General features: G+C 42.4%; 1 protein-coding gene across 4 annotated transcripts in view; it reads right to left on the minus strand.

Annotated features, from left to right (window-relative positions):
- The window catches only part of Astn2 (astrotactin 2), a 770953-nt gene that overhangs the window by 263421 nt on the left and 482399 nt on the right, over positions 1-25133 (minus strand). For all 4 annotated transcript variants that reach the window (XM_010639452.2, XM_010639450.2, XM_010639451.2 and 1 more), the window contains one exon: positions 2616-2740. In XM_010639452.2, coding sequence (XP_010637754.1) covers positions 2616-2740 — 125 coding nt within the window. The remainder of the gene's footprint in view (positions 1-2615; positions 2741-25133) is intronic.

Raw genomic sequence — 25133 nt, forward strand, 5'->3', positions numbered from 1 at the left:
CCCTGAAGAAATGCGAGTTAAAACATTAAGATTTCATCTTTACCAGAAAGAATGGCAGGCATCAAGAAATCAAATAATACGCTGGCATGGCTGTGGTGAAGAAGGAGCCTTTCTACACTGTTGGTGAAAATGTGAACTAGTACGACAGCTGTGGAAATCAGTATGGAAATTTCTTGAAAAACCAAAAACAGAAATTCCATTTGACCCAGTTATTCCCCTCCTAGGCATCTTCCCTAAGGAGCTAAGGACATCAAATTACAGTGATACGTGAATACCACTGTTTATAGCAGCACAATTCACAATAGCTACATCCTAGAAGAAACCTACTATATGTTCATCAGCAGACAAATGGATAAAGAAATCTACACCTAAGAGAATACTACTCAGTTATAAATAAGGATAAATTCAAGACATTTGTAGGAGCATACATACAACTGGGAAACATAATGTTATGTGAAATAAATCAGATACAAGCTTAAATGCAATATGGTTTCTTTCATTTGAGTAATGCAAAATACAAATAAAAGGCAAAATAAAAGATTGATTGAAGGAATTAGACAGATAGATCTTTTGCAAGTGGGAAGAGGTCTAAGAAACCCAGGGCCAGGGGGTGGGGGAGGAGAAGGGTATATAAAAATACTTAAGATGCATCATGTATATGTAACAAATACCCATGATTAATGTAATCACTATATGTCCTAAATATGAACTAAAAAATAGTAACAGTAATAATAAGAATGGGGAAAGGGATCTAGAGACAGGAAGAGAGATGGGAGGGGAGGGGAAGAGTAATGAAAAGAATCAAGATATGTTAAGTATATGTACCTACCCCCTCAAATGAATGCAAACTTCATGTACTGCAAGCACATACTAATAAAACCATAACAATCTGTACCACTAAAAGAGAAGCACAATACACCAAGCATTCTATATACATGCTCTTCACTTCTCACCATAATTATTATATTCCATTTTTTAAAAGTGAGAAATCAAGATTCAAAGAGGGAAAATGCCCAGTAACATACACAGACCAATGATAGGGTCAGGTGTCTTTCTGTTAGAATACAGCACCTCCCCATGGACCGTGAAAATATTTGCTCAGAGCTGGAGAACTCCTCACCACTGGGGTTATCCAAAGAGGAGCATTTACTCAGCTGGGATATTGTAGTGAGGAGAATTCAACTAGATGACCCTCACAGTCCATATTAGCTTGGGATTTCTACAGTCTTAAGAAAAATAAAAACTAAGGAAGGCATAAAAGTTTTTAGGCATGCTTTACAAAACATTTTTAAGAGTATTTCTGTGATTTTTATCTGGCCTACATCCAGGTCTCTCTTTGAAGTAGGACAGGTCAAGGAGATCCTGTAAAATAGTGAATAAGGCATCACTTTAGAGGTCCAGACAAAGTAGGGTTAACTCTTGCTGAAGCATCTGTGAACAGCCATGGGGCCTGGTAGAAGTTATACAACTCCTTTAACCAAGAGCAATAATGCCTCTGAGGGATTATATACGTTGATGTTTAAGTGATCTTGGACTCCAGGAGGCTCCTGACCCATGTGGGTTCTCTCCTCTGTCCCTGCCACTTTATAGGAAGGGCCTGCTAGAGCTTAAAAGAGACAGGAAAGATATAAACTTAATTATGTCACATTGCAGGGCCCTCTCTGAGGGACAGTTCCCCTATAGTTGATAAAGCTCAGTCATCTATGGCGGTGACCATCTTCCCTGGGAGTGAATGCCATACCACTCCTATGTCACAAAGGCAGAGTCCAGGTCCGCTTTAGGAAAACACCCCCAAAACATGTGGGAAAAGATCTAGGAGGAAACAGTGAGGAGGAGAAAGGCATGTGGAGGCCAGGCAGAATATAGGAGGCCTCAAGAGAGCCTGCAAAAGACAGTAGTGTTAGTGGGAGCCACAGAGTCAAGCAAGGGAACAAAGGACTGTGCTATGGCACCAGGTTCCACTCCTGGCAGATAGACTATGTGACCTTTGGCTGGTCTCCACCTCTCTGAGTCTAGACTCCTCATCTATAAAATGGGAAAAAATAATTCCTATCAGAGGGATGGCTCAGTGCCTCGTACAAAAAGAAGCTATGTAACTCAAGTGTTTTCAAGTGCCAGAAGCGCTTGGATGGAGAGTCCGCTGACTTGACTTTATAGTGATCTTTCGATGAACCATGAAAACAAAATACTGAAAGTGAAAAAAAAAAAAAAAAAAAAAAAAAAAAAAAAAAAAAAAAAAAAAAAAAAAAAAAAAAAAAAAAAAAAAAAAAAAAAAAAAAAAAAAAAAAAAATTTTTTTTTATTTTGGGACACAGAGAAAGGTTGAAAGTTGAAAAAAATGTTTTGATACTTGGACACAGAGAAAGGTTGAAAGGTTGTTGCTGTTCTCAGAGAAGCCTCTCCTTGAAAATGGTTCCAGCCAGAACCTGGGATCTCAGCAAAGCCCCTCAATTGACACAGCTCATAGCATGACACCAAGGACTGGCAGGTCCCTGTCCACCACCCCTTGGAGGAGGCATGGGTGGCCCCGTTCTTGTATCTGTGTAGGACAAAGTGAACCCGGAGCCTAAGTGTGTGATCAGGGAACCCAAGGAGGTTCTGGGAAACGTGTCTTACCAGTGAGCAGCTGGAGGTCGGGCAGGGGCTCAGAGAGGACTCCCCGGCACTGCTCCTCCACCGGCAGTGGAATCACCAAGAGCCCGTCAGCCAGCTGAGGAAAGTCCTTGATGAAGTTGTTCTCCCTGTGGAGAGGAGCAAAGAGGCTGCCAAATGGAAGAACTGGAGGCTGCTAGGGGCTGCAGGGTGAGAAGGCAGGGAGTTCCTAGTTGGAACAGGCCTATGACTGAGTGGTTTGCCTTGATGCCTCTGGCTGCTGGAATCCCCGATTATGAGAACAGCGAGCTAATGACGGGCGGCTGCAATCAGGCAAGCTGGGCCTCCAAATCCTGGCCCAATCACTTCCTGGCCATGTGATCTCAAGCAACTTACTGTTTCTCTTGGAACCTCAGTTTCCTTGTCTGTAAAGTGAGACTTAGATCTCAGGGCCATTGTAAACACTTAATAGAATAAAGCTGCCAATTGTTTAAGATACCCTCCAATGCTCTATAAATTGGCTGCTAATCGTCCTCTTGCATCAGCAATGACAGTAATACACGAGGATGGGAGGCAGCTGAGGACAGCATGAAATTTGAAGGATAAGGAGGAAAAATTAAGCTAGAAGAAGAAAAGGGCTTGGAAAAACGGATGTGTGTTAAAGTGAAGGGATACCGGGAAACATTTGAACTTAAATTCCTTTTGCAGATGGGGAAACACCTGAAAGGAGGAATGATTTAATTCTAGGCTAGTGATCTTTCCCCTGCCTTAAAATCACAGGGACCTCCCTCTATCACTTCCCTGAGCAGGGATCCCAGGAACAGAAGGCATCTTTGAGTGACCCCAGAGGATGGAAGCCTGAGCAAGGGAAGTTTTAAGGGGGATGTGGCGACAGATTTCATTCCTTTTAAGTAAGATCTGCCTAAAGACTCAACAGCGGCTGAGGGAGGTGCAAAGCTTGCTGTTATTGGGTGTGTGCAAGCAGGAAACTTGACAGCCAGTTGGTATGGGCGATATCAAGGGCATTTCTGTATTAAATTTGACTTTTGAGGTTACTTCGTATGCAGAGATCCTCAGAGTTACAGACACTAATTACAATCTGGAGAGGGAGGAGGAGGGGGAGGGAAAAAACAAAGGGAGGAGGGTGTTTATCACTGCATTTTGCCACCTGGAGTAGGCAACCCTGAAATGAAAATCAGAAAGACAAAAGCAAAAACATGTGAGGCCAAAGCAATATCTTTGAAGTCAGGACCCCAGGCAATTTAAAAGCAGCTGTGAAGGTGTCAGGTGACCTCAGTCACTTTTATGTCTGTGCTCCACATCCTCACACCAGGCCTGCACACCACTGAAGCTCCTCACCGACCCATGCACTTATGAACATGTTCTCCATCTTCACCATCCCCAGCATCACTAGCTTCGTCACTTTGTCATCTGTACTGCAGTATTTATTGCCTCCCTCTCGTTTTCTAGGATCTGGCTAAAAGCTTTGCCTATATTTTGTCACTTAATCTTCACAGCAACCCTGAAAGTTAGATATTACTACTCTGAATTGCAGAGGAGAGAGAAGAGTCTGAGTTAGTAGGAGTAGGATTTGAACCCAGGTCTATCGGTGCCTGGGACTGACTGCCTGGGGAAGGCATATGCATGGTGATGAGGATCTGTATCTACAAGCGACACTTTCGACACTTAAGATGCTGTGTGTGTGTGTGTGTGTGTGTGTGCGCACACCATGCCTAGCTCTGGACTCACACTTTGTGTCTATAGCTGCTTGTGACCATGGGTTCCACTTTGGTCGTTGTTCTTGGGTTTGTCTGCAAATCTGGGAGCATGGGACAGCAATGTGAACAAAAAATACCAACTTGGAGGTGAAGGAAGTCCTGTCCTACAGCATGGAATACCCACCAGGGTTTAAGGGACTGAGTTTCCTCATGCCTCTGATCCTACAAATCTTCCATCAAGGGTATAGCAGGACAGACAGGTGTTTCATGCCATAGTCAGTCAGCATGTGCTGAAACTATATGCGGAGAGAAGCCCTGGGTGCTATAGATCAGACAGACTGCATTCGACCCTGTCCTCTAGATCTTCCAAGGCTGGCGGAGGAGACACACACTGGCCATGCCGAACAGTCAGTGGAGTCTGCTATTGTGAATTCTGGCTGGGATAAATGCTTTTGTTCATAGCCCCTTCCTCACAGGCCCCAGGCACTTGTTTACCATGTAGAAATGGTCATCATAAATATGGGGTGGTGGTTCTGAACACTGGGCTCCAGTTCTGCCCTACACTGCATTCCTGCTGGGCAACCTGGTCTGAATCACCCAAACCTCAATGTTGTCATCTGTAAAACAGGTATCACAAAAGCCACCACCCTCCTATAGCAGGGTAGTAATCACTGTACCGAACACTCATTATGCTCAGTAATTACAATTACTTTACATTTGCTGACTGCCCAACTTTATGAAGTAAGTGCCATTAAAGTCCCCAGTTTCAAGACTGAAAAGCTGAAGCACAAAGTTGAGTAACTATGCAAGTCACACTGCCAGAAGGTAACCTCGCCCTAGAACTTATTCTTCTCATCACTGCTCGGGAGCAGGTGCTAAAAGCTGTACATATGACAAAGCTGGAAGGGTCAAAGTGCCCAAAAGGCCACAGCTAGGAGAAGGGGCCTGTGGCTTATTACATGCAATGCTCTGTCCTCAGTGTGACCTTGCCAATCCTCATGCCAACACCAGGAGATGGGCATAATTCCATTCCCCCCACTTCAGCAATGGAAAAATGGAGGCCCTGCGAGAGTGATTTCTATGGATTTGCACTAAGAGGATGTGCAGGACCAGAGTAGAAATTTAATTTATTTAACTCTGTCACTTGGTGTCTCCATTTCCAGTATCCTCTAGCAATATGTTTATAGCTGCAGCGGAGGAAGGAATGCCGTTTTCTTTCTTGTCATACCCCTCTCCTCCATCCCTCTCAATCTGATCAAGTAAATCCAGGCTCTGGAGGAAAATAAGACTCCGACTGGACAGTGGGAGGAAGCATAGTGGCCACTTAAGGTGCCCTTCTCTCTTGGATTGAGGTTTTCTGTCTGAGCTTCCAGCAAGCAGAGAGTGTCTTCGGGAAGCACCTGAGGAAGATGGCAGGTGGGAGGGAGTTAGCAAGTCAGCGCTGAAGGCCGACGAGGAGGGAGGCAGGCAAGGATGGAGCACTGAATGACAAGACAGCAACTGCCCCTCTCCAGGTTCTGGTTCTGTTAGTGCCTGCTTGGGTGTCGGTCACAGCCCTGCATGGACTCTACCAGCAGAGGGCGCTCAGGGCCTTCGCATATATCAGCTCTGAGCCATGGCGAATCTTGAGCAGGAAAAGGAGCCACCCGGAAGTTCATCACCCCAGATCCTAGATGGAGGCCCAGATGTCAGCTTGAGAATCCACTCACCTGGAAGAGGTGACCCAAGAAGAATCTAATGGGCGCTGGCTGAAATTCAGGTGGCCAGAAACTGAAATCTGGTTCTCAGAACTCGTGTGTGTGTGTGTGTGTGTGTGTGTGTGTGTGTGTGTGTGTGTGTGTGTGTGTGTGCAGAGAGCTGTTAGGTAATTAGCCTTCTTAGAAAAAAGAATGCATAATAGTCATTAAGATTTGTTGATTACATGCCTTGATCATCGCCTTTGTTCGTGGCCCTGGGTCAAGATATGTATGTGTGTGCCATTTTTAGGCTCATAAGAAGTCTATGAGATAACTACTATTATTATTCTGGCTTTATAGATGAAGAAACAGATCCTCCTTGAGAAGTTAAGGAACTTCTTAAAGTGAGGCCTACAGTTAGGAAGTGACAATGGTCAAGACCACATTCTAAGCCCTCTAGTTCCGAGCTCAGTGCCTGGTACTCAGAAAGCACATGTTCAGTGAATCAAGCCAACACCTGATTTGGTCACAGGATTCAGCTGAATCATGTAAAGACAAGACCAGCAGCTGGGCTTTTCACCACCTCTGTAGTGTTTTTATGCACATGGATTGATTTAATGTTCATGTCTTTGTATGTGTTGAATAATTGAGTGTCATATTTCAAATTAGCAACATGGCCACTGTTTAGGCAAAGCTCTCTCAAAATATATTTATATATTTATGAAAACAGTTCAGCTTCAGTCGACATTATATGGAAATGATTCATCAAATTTTTGACTAAGTAGATCCTGAATTCTGGGGACTCCAGGAATAAGAGGTGTTATTCATCTCATAAATACTTATTGAGGGTCTATACTATTTCAGTGACTAACCTGGGTACCAAGTGATACAGTAGTGGAAAATCAGAGGAGATGCCCCCATTTATTAAAATCAAGAATCTATGTGTCACATTACGATGGCCTCTCACAGTGTAATCCTTACCTATTTCTGGCTGCTGCATCCTCTGGCCCATTGTTCTCCATCTGCACTGACTGTCCTTAAATTCCCCTGCTGTTATCCTGTCCTACCCAGCCCCACTTGGGATATGCCCTCCTTTAGAAAGCTGTTTTCCTCCTTCTGTATCTGGGCAACTCCTGCTCACCACTCAAAGCACAAAGCACTACATCCCATCACCTTTGAAAAATCTTCCCTGATCAGTTACTACACACTACCCTGGGATCTTGCGCTCTTCTTCCAAGACGGGCGTCAGAGTTACTCCCCTTAGACTTACTCCTGGGTGACCTGCTGATGCCCATTTCTCCCAGTAGGCTGTCAGCTCCATGCAGGCCCAAAGTATACCTGTCCGAAGGACTGTGGCCACATCAGGACCTAACTGTGCAAACTGAGTAAGCTGAGAAAAATAGCAAACAGTAGGTACTCAAGAAATGAAGAAAGGGGACCGAGAGGCAGGTAATATGTGCTCACCCTATGTCTTTTGAAAGAGCCCTTCCTGATGTCTGCCCATAAGGTCCCACAATGCTTCAGGATCTAAGGGATATTGAAAGTTTGACTCTAAAATCCCAAATCTTTCACAATAAGCTTTAAAAACCATACTTTATTCCCCAAACTTCCCATGTGCACAGACACCCCAGCTCCCATAGTGACTGGACAGCAGGATCCATGGAGCTAGTGGGGGTCAGATGGGAAAAGATATCTCCCGAAATGGGGCGGGGGTGGCAGGCGGGACAGATCTGCCTGGTGCATTCACATGTATGAGGGGAAGATGGAAGTTGAGAGAGAGATAGGGGGAGGACTGGCAGCAGGAAGCAAGAAGCCCTGTTCAAAACCACTTCTTCCATGACACCAGGCTAATCTTTCCTGGTTGGAATAAGTCCTTCCTGTCATCTTTCTCGCTTGTTTGTGCATGGATTCCTGAAGTGGCTTTAGGATCTGATGGTAGAATCTGTTGGTAGAATATACATAGGCTTGTGAGTCCAGGTTCTGGCTAGGGGAGATCATATATATTCTAAAAGCATTAGTGGTTTCCTCTCCAAAATGAGGGTAATGAGGGACCAAAAGGGGGATTTATATATAGTTATCTTTAATTCTAGTTTATTTCCTTGAATCTCACATTAGATTTTGAATCTGTTTCAGAGTCTTAAAGAGTCCAGCACAGTACTTGGCTCTGTACACCTTGATCATCTGTGATTCACGCACAGAAGAGAGGAGACTTCTTTACCCTCCGACACCACTGCATGTCACTTCTAAAAGTTACACAGCCTACAAAGCATTTCCACTGAGAATACCTGCAACATGTCCAGCTTTCTTCTGATCAGCCACGTTGTGAAGAATCACAAGCAAGGGAAGCAAACCTCCTTTGCCACCCTCCCTCACCTCTTCCTGGGCTTTCCCTTCCTTCCTCCCTCCTGTAAGAATATGTGTGAGTAGTTTGGATACATTAATACACAACAGCCAGCATGCAAGAGCCATCACCCCTCAGTTCTGGGGAAATTAGCATTTAAATTGAGGTATTTCAAGGAGGTAAATCACCCTAGAGCCAGCCAGCTCTGTATGCAGTCTTTTCCTACCTGGGAGAAGCCAAGAAACCTTGGTCTGGGAGCTGTTAAGTTTGCAGAAAGGAACTCACCCTTTCTGCCTGTCTCACTCTTCTTCCTAGGCTGCCTCCCAAAGGGATTGCATCAAAATCTGACCACTAATGAGGACATCTGCCCTATCCTTCACCTTCAATTGAATTGAGCCTTTCAACCAAGTGAGAACCGTGGCTTTGGCGGAGATTTAGTGTCCTCCGGAAATAAGGTTTCAGACGACCCATGTTCTCTTGGCTCTGTCACCACGTGCCTGTACGATTTGGGGAAACTGCTTCTCCAAATCAGTCTGGAACTGGGAAGGGAGAGGGAAGGGCTGGAGCAAAGTATCTGTGTGAACCTTGGGCTGGGAGGTTACAGCTGCTCTGTAGGTATTGGGTGATCAAACTATTGCTAACATTGTCTCATCTAAGGTCACCCTGAAGCTCTGTCCTTCTAGAGGAGCAGTTAGGAACACCATGATCTGCTGCTTAATGAGGAACCCCAGTTTACATTCTTGGGTCAAGCACGCAAGACTTAGTGGTTCTTTCATTCTTCTGTTCACTCACTCATTAATTCGTTTGACAGTCTTTACTGTTGTGTGTTAGGCACTGGAAACACAATGATAAAAGAGGCATTTTTTTTTTTTTTGTCCTCCAATTACTCAGGCTGATAGGTAACGTATGTGTACAAATGCTTCCTACATATTGTATAACTTTCATATTTTTGAAAATATTAACAGGAGCATATTCTTTCCCCAACCTTTATTTATGACATCGCTTGCACTAAACTAACGGCAGCCATCCATTTGGTAGAAGAGCAGATACTACCCAAAAAATAAGAGGCCAGTGCTCAACTTTGCATCTCAAAGCTGACTTTATAGTGTCTGCAGTCAGTCTGTGCTGAGAGTGAAGGTTCCTTTCTATACCAAAAGCTGGGCCTGGTTAAGTCAGTTTATTGTTTTATTTTACTATATGTGGTGCAGGAGACAACCTCAGAAGCTATTCCCACCAGAGTGGAAAAGGAATAGAAATCCTCTTTCAGCTGCTGGTGCTGCCAAGGAGTTACTGAAGAGAAAGACCAAGAGAGGACAGATGTGAATATCCCAGCATCTGAACGTCTGGCCTTTTGAAAGTGAAGCTATTCACTGTGCACGCTAAAGTACAAAGTTCTTACCAACAAATGTTTAATACAGGAGCAAAGGGTTTGGGGAAATCTTAGGGTTGATGAGTAGGGCCGATAGATTTAGTCCCCCAGAATCAAGATATAGTCTGGGGAATTTGCAAGCCCTTTCATTCAATAAGCTAATAGGAACTCCCATGAGAATTAGTGGTAGGTGATATGAAAGTCTAAAATTCAGGCCTGACGGTTGCGTACCCACAAGGTAAAGGAGGAAACATTGCCAAGATTTCTTGGTACGATGTCCCTGCTCCTATAATGGAAGAGGCAAAGATCAGAACAAATGGGGTTCAGAGTGTAAAAATCTAATGACTTTGGACTTTGGGTGTGGGTTCTAATATAGTCTGTCTCAAAAAAATGTTTAAAATATTTTCATGTTATGATGGAAACCAGGGCCCTGCTTGAGCAAGAAATCATGTAGTGAAGAGCAGCAAGGATCCAAAAGACCTTGTAGCAGAGACTCCTTACCAACATCTGTCTGCACCTTGAGGTCAACTAAGTGGTGCTGAGACTGCTTGGTGTAAAAGAGGAAGGGAAGCTAGAGAGGTCAACTGTGAATAGACTAAATATTTATTGTGGATAAGATGTTTTATATCCTTAATCAGCAAGTGGACATACTTTTATGTTATCAGTGGAATGAAAACTTGGGGGAATCGTTGTGTCTGTTGTAGAAAATTAGGATTACAGTGTTTGCATACTGAGTGGTAGTGAAAAACATTTGAAACTGTGATGGTGTGAACGGAGGGTTTTAGGTCAGAGTGATAAAATTTAATTTCATATGGAAAATTCAGAGACCAAAGGAGTACAGGGAAGGAGCACTTAATGCAGACAGGGAAAGTTTGGAAAACTTCCTGGAGTAAGTGAGTCTTGATAGATTTGGAAGCATTATCTAGAAAAAGGGCAACAACGAGAAATAGGGCGGGGCTTAGGCAAAAAGAACATTATATGAAAACGTCAAAGGGTATGGGGGGGTGGCGGGTGACAGGATAGCGTCCTTACATGGCACAGTCTGGAAATTGGAAAGAAGCTATGATCTGAGATGCTAAGGCTGGGCCTGGAGAGGTGCAGATCGGGATCAGCTCTTATGGGTCTTCTACGTGATGCTATCAAATGGTCTTTATTCTGAGGGCAGACTCTGTAGGGTTTGCAGCAGGAGTGCAATGTCATCACTTGGAGCTTTAGAAAGATTGTCAGGCTATAGCGTAGAGTAAACTGAAATGGGGAAAACAAAGCTGGTAGGAAGGAGTCCGGTTCCGAGATTTAGTAACAATCCAGAGAATAAATAATGGAATAATACACCAGAATATAGAGAAGAGGCACAGATTTGAGAGACTCTGGAAGTAGAACCTGCTCGTCACCATCATCAGCTGCCTATGGTAGGGAATGGGAAAAGGGAGTCTTCGTGTCTATCAGGCAATTCTGAATCCAGGTAAGCCTATGGCCCCAAGCTGACTCCCAGTCTTCCCTCAGCACATGCCTGTGTTTATTGCCTACCGCCAGAGAACAGCAAGGGTGCACTGGCCCACCCCTGAAGCCCTAAGCCTCATTTCTGTCTCTGCTAGCATCAGTTCATCTCAGTGTGACTGCTGTTTGTTAGAGTTGTAGGAAAGACTCCCAACCCTGCCCAAGCATTTTTTGCAAGTTCAACCACCTCTCAGAGACAGGGTCTGAGGCTGCCATTCCTTCCAAGACACAGTGACGGTCAGAACCCCCATCTTCCAGGCTGCAAAATAATTCCCTTGTTGTACAGCGATCCAAAGGTGTGGGGCAATTCTAATCACAGCTGATGCTACCAGGAGTGATGAGCATCACTGTTCCCATTTGATAGGAGAAAAGACAGAGAAGTGACTGTTTAAGAGCTCCCAGATTTTTCCTTTGTTACAGAATCAGGACTGGCTACCCAGCCTTACGTTTGATTTCCAACCCAGAGCTGTTCCACTTGCATATTCTCAAGGAGCAGTAAGAATGACCACTTTATCTACCTAACAGCTTCTGAACTGTGAACGCCTTCAAAACAGACTGTGCCAGATTCTTCAGTGCAACCTCCTCCTCCTCCTCATCTTGAGATTTCCCAGACACCTCTTCCAGAAAGCTTTCCCTGAGCCCCTTCTTTGGAAATAATGTCCTTTAGCTTTTCCCAGCCCTTGATGCTGGCTTCGACTTCAAGATCTCCACATCCTGCCGTGTATGGTTCTTCATGTCTGGCCCCCGTCACAGAGTATGTGGTTCTCTGTGGCAGGGATACATTGGCCGGTTCCCTTTGAGGCCCTCCTTTCTACAGTCCAACTCCAGAGCCTGGTGCACATGCAGTGCATAATAGTTGCTCTGGTTGAGGTCACTGTCCACTCTCATCGGAGCTCATCGTGCTTGTCCTCACCATTTCATTTACTTTCACACAGCCAGAAGATTTTCTAAAGGGTACTCCTAACACCATGTAGTTTTTACTGCTGCCATAACAAGTCACTATAAGCTTAACAAATTAAAAATAACATAAACATACTATCTCGGAGCACCGTGGATCAAAAGCCTAACATGGATTTCTGGGCTAAAACCAAGGTGTCTGCAAGGCTGCATCCTTCCTACAGGCTTTAGAGGGGAATCAATTTCCTTGCAATCTCAGCTCCCTGAAGATGCCCACATTCCTTGGTTCGAAGCTCTCTTCTATCTTCACAACTAGCCAAGGCAAATCAAGTCTTTCTCACATCACTCTGACTCATTCTCTACCTCCTTCTTTCACTTTAAGGACCCTTGCGATTATATTGTGCCTGTGTGGTACTCCGGGAAAATCTGTTTCTCTCAAAATCAGATGAGTCACAACCTTATTCACCTACTCCCTTAATTCCCCCTTAGCTATATAAGGTATTCCGTTTCCAGGGATTAAAACATGAATATCTTGGTGATGATTATTCTGCTTGCCACACTCAATTAATTTTTATTTCGTTCTCCTAGGAGGACAATGTCCTTGCCTCTCTTTTCATTTGAAGACTACGTGCCACTCCCCATGCTTGCACAGTACTTACTCTGCCCTTTACACCAGACCCTCATTTGTGGTCATCCCATGTCTCCCTTAGTGAATCACGAATACTTGAAGGCAACTGTCTGTGTCTGTCTTCTTCACAGCTGTGTATTTAGCTATCATAAGTGGCAGGGACTCAATCAGTATTTATTCACATGAGAATGAATGCTGGTGTGATGAGTAAGCTTGATTGTGTCACCTTGCTTGGCTCGGAAACTGCCCAGGGGATTGGTGGAGCACTCTTGGGTCTGTCTGGGTGGGACGTGGAGGTGTGGCTTTGGTCCCTTTCCCTTTCCTCTCTGTGCTGTTCTGCTTTGCTTTCTGGCCACCATGAAATAAGTAGTTTTGCTCCACCATGCCTTTCTGCCAGAATGTTTCTGCCTTGGAGCCATTTAACCATGGACTGAATCTTCTTAAGATATGAGCCAAAGTAACCCTTTCCTCCTTTAAAGTAGGTTTCAGGTAATGTGTCTGGTAATGCAGGAGATAACTAATATAGCCTCCTATTCGAATGAAAATGTAAGGAACATGATGCATTAGGCTGTGGAACTCAATCTCCCTGTGATAAGACCTAGGTCATTGCCTTATTCTTTTCTGCTCCTTTCCCATCTCCCCTCTCTTTCCTAGATATTTATCACACAGAATAAGTGGTGTTATTTTAAAAGCTAGTATCTATTGTTTAGAGCGTGCTAGAATTTGTTCTAAGGGCTTTGCATATATTACCTCATTTCACACTCACAACCCTGTATGGTAAGGGCTCATATTCTGACTTTATTTTGAAGTGAAGAGGCAGGGACATAAAGAGATTAAATACAGAGGACATAAAAGCTGGACTTGACCCTAAAAGACCCTAACTCCATGTTATTAGAACCTATGAAAGTGAAAGTTTAATTTTGCTCATAATTGAAATGCTGAAAAGTAAAAGTTGACTTGTTAAAAATACCCATGCTTGTTGACTGTCCAAGATGGATGTCATCATTAGTAACAGTAACTAACTGCCTTTTATGAAGTGCACACTATGTGTTAGGTGATTACTGAGCTTTGTTTCCAACCTCAACTATATTGCCAGTAGAGATTATTACTTCCATTGAAAAAGTGAGGGAATTGGAGCTAGGAGAGGTGAAATCACCCTACTAGTCACCTACAATTGACTCAAGGCTGTTAGCTCCACTCCAGTGTCTGACCATGGCCACATCTGCCTTTGTATCTCCTTCCTGAGCCTGCCTTCATTCATACTCAGTGTGCATTACACAGAGACAGACACATACAAACACCCAAATACACACAGAGTTAAACCTGGGTTATACATTGCATGTAACATCTTTTTCTAAATAAAATGCAAAACTGCTTCCACCAATGGCACCATACTCAATTAAGCATTCCAGGCATGGTTGCTAGTAACTCCTGCCCTGATAATTTCAATCCCTGAAATTGAAAGAAATTGCAGGCTAGAGAAACATTATCTTCTCCTCAGCCATGTCGGCTTCCATCTCCTTGCCTGTGTGTCAGCATTGGGATTCCTTGGGCTGTCACAACATCACGAACAAGCTGAGTGTTTGTCATCATAGCCTCTGGGACATCTTTCCAGACTTACCCCTTTGCATCTCATGGGAGCCAATCAAAGGCCCAGTTACCTTGATGCAAAACTTTAGGGCTGAAGCTGGGGAAAGTTTGATATCACTAGGTCCAACCTCTGAATTTTTCTGATAAACCATTACAGTTATTTCTATTTTTCCTCTGTTGTGAGATACACAAGGGAAAATTAGCTTTGTACTAGATCACACAGCCCAGGTGTGGACAAAGAGAGATCTGACACTAAAGCCTTTCTCCTTACACAGATGTGCAGGGTATGAGGGATGAATTCCTGGTCCAAGAGGGCAGCTGAACCTTCTCAAGGAGGGGCACCTTGAGCAGCAACCTCTTGCCCTGGGTGACCTCTCCTAACATTTAAGGGATCTTACTTTATTATAGTCAAGGACAGAAGATGCTTTTTAAGGATGTTTCAAGTCTTATCAGAATCTTCATATTCTGGTGTTCAGGGCATTTTCTGTTCTTAGAAATCCCTGTAACCCACAGAACCACTGCACTGTACACTTCCAAGGGCAGGGTCTGGGACTCCACCTAGATGGCATAAAAGCAAGGCACAGTAGGTGGACAAAAGCACTCACTTCCCAGCAAGACCAAGGGCTAGGCAACTCTTTCTGAATCCTAATGTGCATTATCATTATTCTTCATGTACCCAGGCAAGGGTAGGACACCTGAATTCTGCCCATCTCAGGGACATTGAGGCCATTTCTTTGACTAACTTGGGTGTCCCCGAATAATTCCAGCACAGGGCAAAGTGGAATTTCCAAGCTCGAGGCTCTACTTTCATTGCGAACTTTGCGTCTTCCTTCTCACTGTTTTGAAGGATTCTTTGTAGGCAGACACACGGGATTTGCACCCTGGTTTCACCTATCATTCTCTGTGTGGCTTTGGTTGGACAAAACATTCAACCTTTTCTGAGCCTCTGTTTCCTCATCAGAAAAATGCGAATAATAATCATTCTTGCTGTAAAGATGAAAAAAGCCCATAAAATGAACTGTTCAGCACAAGGCCTGATAAGAGTAGGCTCTCAATAAATGGTAGCTGTTGCTGCTTTAGAATGCACCACTCTAGCAAATTTCAATTTAAAATACTCGGAAAGCCTATCATGGCTAGAAATAAGACGAATACAAATGTTAGAATTGGAATGGTCGTCCAACTCTTTTCTTCAATCCATAGCCAGGTAGCATATATAAATTGTTCACCTCACATGAAAAAGCTAAAATGAGAATGTAGGACATGCAGCTACTAATGTGAGGTTCTTTTCTTTATATCGTGGGAATCTTCTTTTTATGCCAGTAAATTTTATTCCCTCCTAACTGCATACCTTTCTCATAACCTCTGGTAAGAGTTCTTAAAGCTAAAGCAATGTTCCTAGCACCATAAGCTGAACATCCCTGTCTCTCTCCCTACCACAGCTTGCATCGTGTGATATTTCCTAAATTTAGAAGTAGAGACAAACTGTACCCTTTCCCTATCCAGCTCCTACCAGAGTATTAGGTGCATAAAAGATGATTAAAAATGTTTGTGGAGTTGAACTTCCAGTAGACTGGACTGAGAATAAAAGGAAAGGGATATTTCAAAACTCCTAACATAAAGCAACTGATGAAAAAAAGCTTCAAAGTCACAGTTTAAGTAACCAAGTTGCATCAATTTATCTGTAACTCCATTCCTGGTGATAGAAAGGGAGAGGGAGAGGTTGTTTTTTGGGGTTTTTTGTTTGTTTTTTCTTTAATGTTCAGATTTAAAATCAAACCATGAACTGGACACTGGAATCAGAACACAGCGCCTAAGGACAGATGGTGCTGTGTAAAACTGTGGCTGGAACCATATTATGAAAGTTTCTTTTTCTCCTTTTGTCATTCCCATTCTCCCCAGGGCACCTTGGAAGTCTTTCCATTTAGCCACCTCTAAAAAGCTTTGCAAAATGAGAAACCTGCTGTAGTAGAAGGAAATCTAATAGTAATTGCTTTCCTCTCTCTCTCTCTCTCCTCTCTCTCTCTCTCTCTCTCTCTCTCTCTCTGTCATTAGAATGGAGAAAGAAAACACCTAAAGGCAATAGAAAGGCAGCAGTACTTGCCCACGCTTTCTATGACATTGCGCTAATGAGGAGCCCTGACCACATCTCTCTCATGTTCCTCCTTGCTCATTTCCAACAGACATAAGTTACAGCCAAATCCAGAACCCAGCTAGAGTGAGCTTAGCCAGTGTGCTTCAGAACCAAGGTGAAGTGTGCATAATAGTTAGAGGACAGTTGGAAATTATATTTAAATACTCCTTAAGACCAAGGGATGTCAAAACTTCAAAAGGGCCTAGGAAAACAAAACAATTTATGAGCACAATTTTTGGTCGTTTCAAATTTGACATTGAAATGTAATTGAATTTCACTTTGAAGGCCCTGTATCCGGTTTCTCATTTTGCTAGCTACAAGTGATCCTGTCACATGCAATTCACAGGATTATGATGAGTCTCAGGTTTGCCTGCCTACACTTACTGAAGGGATTTTAACTGTGCCTATACTAAGTGTATAATCCTAAGCAAGTTTTTAATTACAGGAGCCTCAGTTACCTCACTTGTAAAATATCATAGTCATACTTTCATAGGCTCATTTAGGTGTGTTAAATGGGGCAATGAATATAAACACTATGTGCATATATTTGAGTGACTGGTGGTTACTATTACTATAGTTATTTATTTCCTCATAAGAAGGACCAGGCTGATGATCTGTTTCTGCCTCGAACAACTTTAGACAAGTTCCCATACCTTGCTAAGCTTCGGTTTTCTCATTTGTAATAGGAACAAAGTAACAGTATCAGTTTTGCTGAACTATTATGGAATAACAAGATAACTCCAGCATTGTACCTGACACATCTATATGCTCCATAAATGTTAAATGTTTATTATTATTATTTTACTAGGAATGTGGTTCATGTTTTAAAAAATAATGAGCAGTAAAAAATTCCAAAGAATTGGGCCCAGGATTTAGCTCAATGACATCGTGCTACTTTGAAAGTGCAAGATCCTGAGTTCGATCCCCGGTTTAAAAGAAAAATCCAAAGAATCAACGATAACAAAAATGTCTTGGAATTAATACATGATTGTGATAAGATTGCAGGATACAAATTCATATACAAAAGCCAACTGCTTTCCTATGTCAGCAATGAACAGTTGGAATTTAAAATTAAAAATGTGATACCATTCACAAAAATATAAAATATTTGGGTATAATCTAACAAAATACATATAAAATCTATTTGAGGGAACTACAAAACTGATGAAACAAATCAATAATCTCGATAAATGTAAAGATACTCCTCATTCAAATTCAATATTGTTAAAATATCAGTTCTTCCTAAACTGGCCTAGAGATTCAATTGCTCTCTATCAAAACCCTGGTACATTAGTTTGTACATGCAATAAACTCAGTATAAAGTTTAAATGAGGAGGCAAAAGAACCACAATACTCAACACAATAGTGAAAAAGAATACAAAGTCAGAGTACCGATATTACTAAATTTAAGACGTACTATAAAGCTAGAGTCATCAAGATAGTGTGGTATGGTGAAATAATAGAGAAATAGATCAGTGGAACAGAATAATAAGCCCCAAAATAGACATACATAAATCTAGTTAACTGATCTTTGACAAAGGAGTAAAGGGAATTCAATGGAGAAAAGATGGTTTTAATAAATGATGCTGTAACAACAGCATACTCGTGCAAAAATAAAAAACAAGAAAAAAAAGCAGAGTAGGTGTAGACTCTACATTTTTCACACAGTTTAGTTCAAAATTATGATTGGCTTAAAAAATTAAAAACATTGTAGGTTGTCTCTTAGTTCTGCTGATGGTTTCTTTTGCAGTGCAGAAGCTGTTTAATAAGATGAGATCCCAGTTGTTGATTCTTTCTGCTAGTTCCCGTGCTACTGAGGATTTGTTCATAAAGTCTTTTTCTATGCCAATGTCTTCCAGAGTTCTGCCTAACTTACCTTCCAGCAAGTTTAGGGTTTCTGTTTTAATATTTAAATACCAAATAGTTTCTCTGGTGTGAATAAACTGCAATAATACGTAAGATCCTAATAAGATTACTGACATTGTGAAATGGGAAGAAAGGCGCTAAAGGTGTAGGGAAGGTGGAATGGTAGGGGGAAGGGTAATAAGGGAAAAGAAAAAAATGTGAGATAATGAAAAGATGGAAATAAAGTGTTTGTAGATGGGGAGGGGAGGAGGGGGTGAAGGGAGGGCAGGGACAAGGGGAAAAATGAGAACCAAGACCTGTCGTGTAGAGGTACAAGATCCCAACAATGAATGTAACTGTACTGTACCCCTAAAATGTACCAATAAACTCAATTAAAGCTGAAAAAAATTAAAAACAAAGTAGTTAAACTCCTGTAAGATAATATGGGAGAAAATCTTGGTAGCCTGCCTTTTGGTGATATATTTTTAGATAGCATGATCCATATTTTTCTAAAAAAATGATAATATTAAAAATTAAAACTTCTGCTCTGAGAAAGATACTATTAAAAGAAGACATGCCACAGACTGGAAATACTTGCAAAACACATCTTGTAAAGGACTCCTATCCAAAATATGCAACGCATACTTAAAAACTCAACAATAAAACAAATTACCCAATTTAAAAGAACAAAGGAACAAAACAGACATTTCATCAAAGAAAATTTACAGATGGAAAATAAGCATATGAATACATGCACAGCATCACAAAGTCGTTCTGGAACTGCAAATTAAACAACAATGAAACACCACTACAGTACATGGCTATTAGCATTGTTGAGATTCAAAACACTGACACCAAATGCTGGCAAAAATGTGGAGAACTGAGAGGAGTAGTTTGCTGGTGATGACGTACTGTGGCACAGACACGTTGGGAGGTAGATGGGCAGTAGCATACAAAGCAAAACTGTCTTATCACATAGTTCAACAATTTTGTTCCTTACTATTTACCCAAATGAGTAAGACACACACCCATACAAAAACCCTTGTTCATATTTGCTAAACCTTGGAAACGGTAAACACGTCTTTCGATAGGTGATCAGAAAAACAACTCATGGTACATCAATAGAGTGATGTATTATTATTATCCATCCATGAGAAGAAGTACAGGAGCTCTAGTGGCACAATCAGCTAGCATGTGGTACTGAGGTTATCCAGCCACAAAAAGACTTAAAGTAAATTCAAATGCGTATTTGCTAAGTAGAAGGAGCCTGTCTGAAAAGCCTCCATACTGTGTGATTCTTGTGGTTCGCACCAAGATTGTCCCCCCAAAACTTCATATGCTTATAGGCATGGCTTTTGCAAGGTGATTAAATCATAGGGGTAATATAGCAAACTCGCTGTTGGAGACGGGGTATGGGTCAGAAGGGCTGGGTCACTGGGGTGTGACCTGGAGAGGTATGCTTCCCTACCCAGACTCCTCCTTTCACTCTCTGCTTCCTAACCTCCATGAATTGAGTAACTTTCCTCTGCCAGGCCATTCAGCCATGCCTTTCTGCCTTGGAGCCAGGCAACTATGGACTAAACACATGAACAAAGATCAATTTCTCCTTGAAGTTGTGCTGTTGGACATGGTGTCGCAGTAAAAGGAAGTGACTAAGGCAGGATTCTAACTACGTGAAACTCTGGAAAAGGCCAAGCTATAGAGGTAATAACAAGATCAGTGGTTTCCAAGGGTTCATGGAAAGGAACATAGGAAAGAGTAAGTGGGGTACAGGGGAATTTAAGAGCAGTAACGGTGTTCTGTATGATGCCCTAATGGTGGGTATATGACATTATATATGAATTTTTAAAAACTCATAGAAATACATAACACAAAGTCGCACTGTGAACTTCACTAATGTACTAATATTGGCACATCTATTGTATCAAAGATGCCAAAGTAATGCAAAGTGATAACAATAGGAGAAACTGGAGGTAGACAGTATATATAGTACACGAGAGCTCTCTTCTTTCTGCTCTTTTCTACAAACATAAAGATTTTTAAAAATAAAATATGATTAAAATAATAATAATAACAACATGCAAACTATGGCCCTCTAATCAATTTGAACCCCCCTTTATTTTTATAAATACAGTTGTATTGGAACACAGTCATACCCATTTATTTTTTTGTATTGCTTATTGCTGTTTTGGAATTTCAATAGCAGAGTCAAGTAGTTGGGATGAAGCTGACACAGCCCACAAAGCTGAAAATGTTTACTGTCTGGCCCTTTACAAAACAAAGTTCATTGACCCCTGTTGTAGAATATAGGCTTTAAAGCCGAGGAGTGCATTTTCTGGAAGTTGTTTAGTTTAGCCACCTAATAAATGCTGGAATCCTTGCAACCCCATCATCCTGGGAAGCTCTTTCCAGACAATATGAAATCTGTTATATTAATCTTGATATTGGAAATCAACTTCTCTTCCTCTGCTATTGCTTTAACCCACCCAGCCCATACTTTGTGATCTAGAAATAACACGTCACAGTGGAGCTAGGGCTTCTACCCAGTCACTCTCAGCCTTCATTCTAAACTGCTTTACTTGACCCAATTCTGCTTCTGAACTTCCTGCTTCTGACCTTACTCCTCACTCTTCTGCCTGCAGGCCCTGTTTCCGACTTTTAATTTCAATGACTTATCTGAGCATCCAGCTCTTGCATTTGATCCTTTGACTTCATTTAAATTGAAAAGGACTATGGTAGGCCAAATCCTGATCGGCAAAGATATCCAGGTCCTAATTTCTGGAATCTGCGAATGTCAGCTTATATTCTGGGTTGAATTTTACCCATGACCAAACAACATTTCAGGTCTTCATATTAACTCTCTCCCACCCCCAAGAACCTCAGAATGTAACTATAGTTTGAGGTAAGGTTTAAAAGAGGTAATTAAATTAAAATGTGACCATAACACGGGTCCTAATATAACCTGACTGATGTCCCTGTGAAAAGAGGACATTGGAAAACATGGACACCAGAAATGTGCATGCATGGAGGAGAGACCCAGTGATCACACAGCAAGAAACTGGCCACCTGAGGACCATAGAGAGATACTTCAGAAAATACCAACCTACTGACACCTTGCTCTTGGACTTCTGGCTCCCTGAATTGTAAGAAAATAAATGTCTTTCATTTAACCCACCCAGTCTGTGGCATCTCATATGGCAGCCCCAGCTGACTGCTAATGTGTCTTATATGGCAAAAGGAACTTTGTAGCGGAACAATCCCTTAGTCTAACCTCTGCATGTACATTAAATTGAGGATTGGAAAGGAGATTATCCTAAATTATCTGGGTAGGCCCTGAGTGCCCTTACATTTTACGTCCATGTGAGAGGAAAGCGAACGGACATTTAAGTACAGAAGGACAGAAGGCAGTGTGAAGGTGGAGGGAGAGACTGGAGTGCTGTGGCTACCAGCTGAGGAATGCCAGCGGCTGGAAGAGACAAGCAAGGGATTTTCCCTGGGGTCTGGAGAAGAAAGCCATACTAGCAACTTGATGCTAACTCACTATGGCTCAGCTGGGTTGCAGCCTGCAGAGCTGTGAGAAAATAAATGTGTGTTGTTTTAACCTCCAAGCTTGTGGTAATTTCTTAGAGCAAGGATGCAAAACTTACACATGAACTTTCTCAGATGAATACCATTTTGGCTTAGTTTGGTCGGCTCCTGCACAGCCTCTACCTCTCGGGCAGGAGTCAGATGGCCACTTCACCACTATCCTGTCCACTTGAGAGCGGTGTGCTAATGTGGCTGCATTCCTAGGAATTCTGTACAGCACAAACTTAGGTATCAGCCATGACAAATTTTGAATCCCTACTCCAAAAAGGGTTGGTTAGGGTTAGGCAGTCTATGTGATGTTAAGCATGTTACTTAGCCCATTGGAACCTCAATTTCCTAACCAATAGGCACCAAATGATAAGTCTAGCACTGCTGTGACGATTTTAAGTGAGCAAAATGAAGAACACAATATCTAGGGTAAAGCAGATGATTAAGAAATAGAAACTATTGCTATTGGTAGTTATTTCGGGTTGTGCAGTATTCTGAATTTGAATTCCCAAAGTCAAAGTCACTGAGGGAGTTTAGAAACCTTGGTTAGGGGCTTATCTCTAGCACTAATTTGGTGACTATGTGCCATTTACTTTCCTTGTATTCCATTGATTTCAGTCTTACTTTTTGTTCTTAAGAGACATCGAGTGGCATAAGTTCAGAGAAGCTAGTCAATTTCCTCAAGGTTACACAGCCCCGTGAAAACTCCACTTAAAGTCCAGGCTTCCAATATGCTGTCCATTATGCCACATAAGTCTCATCTGCTGGGCCTATCTCTCCAAATACCCTTCTTAACCACGATTGCTCCCTCCTATATCTCCTCCTGGTGAAATGGGTGAAGGTGTTTTCATGAAGTCATTACCCTCTCCTTCATCATTTGGGAACTCCTTTTGCAAGACAGTGCCTAGAGAAAATACAGATGGGTGGACTCCAAGCAGGTGGTAGAAAGCCCCAAGGCACTGTACCTTTGTACTGGGGAATTCGCCATACACCCAATAGCCCTCCCTCTATCAGAAAACCAGCATTTACCCACAGTGCCTTCCAGCTCTGTCAGCAATCCAAACCATATGGTTAATTAGCTAAAATTTGTGACCACATCTGTGATGCTATTTCTCTTTTTGGCATGTGTGAAGTTAATTACTGAAACCATGGGGAGCTGCTGGACCTCTGGGAGCGTGGTAGGTGTGGGTTGGGGGGCTCACAAAACATTCCCATGATTCAGGGGCTGGGATCAGGGAGACGTGGTGGGTAGAAGAAAGCATCTGACCAGGTGAGGATGGGATCTTTCTGGTATTTGCATCACTGTGTGTGGGACACAGTATCACAAAGGCCCACATTTGTGTATGTTGGCAAGCATCCTTAAAAAGAGTTCCACCTCCCCGGATGATAGAAAAGCAGGTTCATTCTCTGATCACCTGCTGCTCTTCAAATTCTATCCTTGGTTATTCTACAGAGTATGTGTCTGCCTAGCACACGCCATTTTGTCCCAGCACACAAGGACCTGCGACTTACAAGGTGTTGGCCTAAATAATAACATATGCTGCTGAGCCATCATTCCTTTATCTGTGGAATGGAGACTGCAGGGTTTATATCTCACCATTTTATTAACTATTAAATGAGTTAAAGTCCATGCAGCATCCATCATGGCCCCTGACGTAGTGATTGGTACCCAACACTAATTTGTTGAATGAAGGAATAAACAAATGAGTGAATGAGTCTACAGTGGAATGAAATATGAGCATCAATACTGTAAAAAGCCTGAGATTCAGATTTAGATCAGTCCCCCTATTGTTCCTCAGTTTTCTGATATGTAAATGAACGCAATAAATCTACCGAACTTACTGGGTTTCTTGAGGATTAAAGTAAAACAATATACAGAAAATTTAGAAGAATGGCTGGAATGTAGTCAAAATTCAGTAAATATTGCTGCTGTTGCAGTGCGTTGGGATACAATGGGAAAACTTACTTCTAGCAAGGAAGGGGGCTTGGCCCAGAAAGCAGCATCTGTAGTGTATCCTGCACTACAACTCAGGGCTCTGCTCTCAGTCCACACTGCTATTTTCTGAGGACTATGGACTTGATACTATGCTCAGTAGAGTACCAGAGCTCATAGAACAGACATGAGCCAGCTCTCAGGAGTCGTGGTTATGATGCAAAATCATGAAGCCCACTTTGGGGAACTCCCTTTCCAAGAAGCAACGTCCAGGAAGGCTTTGGCTGTGTTGACAGGAGAGTCTTGTCCATTATGAGGATCCTGAGGCTCCTACATATGGATTTGCAGATTGTGCCAAGGCTGAGAGAGCAGGCAGAGTCTGAAACTTGACTTTTTTGCTGTGAGCCAAGATCTGAGCCTATGCAAGACTACATCCCTTTCTGTTTCACAGGCAGGTACTGTATTGTCAGCTTCAGCCTTCGAGAACTCTCTCTCTCTCTCTCTCTCTCTCTCTCTCTCTCTCTGGCTATTGGGTAGCCTGAGGGCAGAAGAACATGAAGCTCTAGAACAATGGGCCAGCTGTTTCAGAAGAACTAGATCAGGATTTGTCTTACTCATCTCTATAACCCTAGTAAAGGGCCCAGTGTCTGTCCCTGTGGATACCTAGGAAAATGCATACTGGATAAATGAACCATTGTTTGCTTAGTATCTGCCACAAACCCTACCTTGCGGTGTGGGCTCAGTATGTGCTACATAAATATTGGACAAGAACCTATGAATGAACAATAATTTGCTAGACCTATAGCCCTATGTAGTAAAACTAGCTGATTTATTGAGGATTAATTTCATGTCAGATATAGCAGTTAGAGCTGCTATACCCTTAAATCTCATAACAGAATTCAAGAATTATTTGCAATTTACAAATAAGGGCAGGCTCTGAAGCTGCATAAGGCTAAAAGGACTGTGTTCAGGCAGCTCTGAAGGAGCAAGACTATTAGAACGTACATCTTGTAGCTTCTGGTGTCTTTTGTGCTCAGCATGCTCTTATCTACTGGGTTTACTGGGTTGCTGAGTTACCAGAAGACCCACAGCTCCCTCTGTCTCCTTTGATATCTCTCTACTTGTATAGTGTGCTCTTCTTCATTCTCTTCTGGCCTCTGCTTACTAGTCATCTCTTTGAAGAAGGCTGCCATCGCTGGGCGTTGTGGCACACGCCTGTAATCTCAGCCTCGGGAGGCTGAGGCAGGAGGATCACTGTGAGCTCGAGACCAGCCTGGGCTACAATAGTGAGTTCCAGGTCAGTCTCAACTGTCTCAAAAAAAAAAAAAAAAAAAAAAAAAA

The sequence above is a fragment of the Fukomys damarensis genome, unplaced genomic scaffold, assembly GCF_012274545.1.
Source record: "Fukomys damarensis isolate Sample0158 unplaced genomic scaffold, DMR_v1.0_HiC HiC_scaffold_36, whole genome shotgun sequence".
NCBI classification, from domain to species: Eukaryota; Metazoa; Chordata; class Mammalia; order Rodentia; family Bathyergidae; genus Fukomys; species Fukomys damarensis.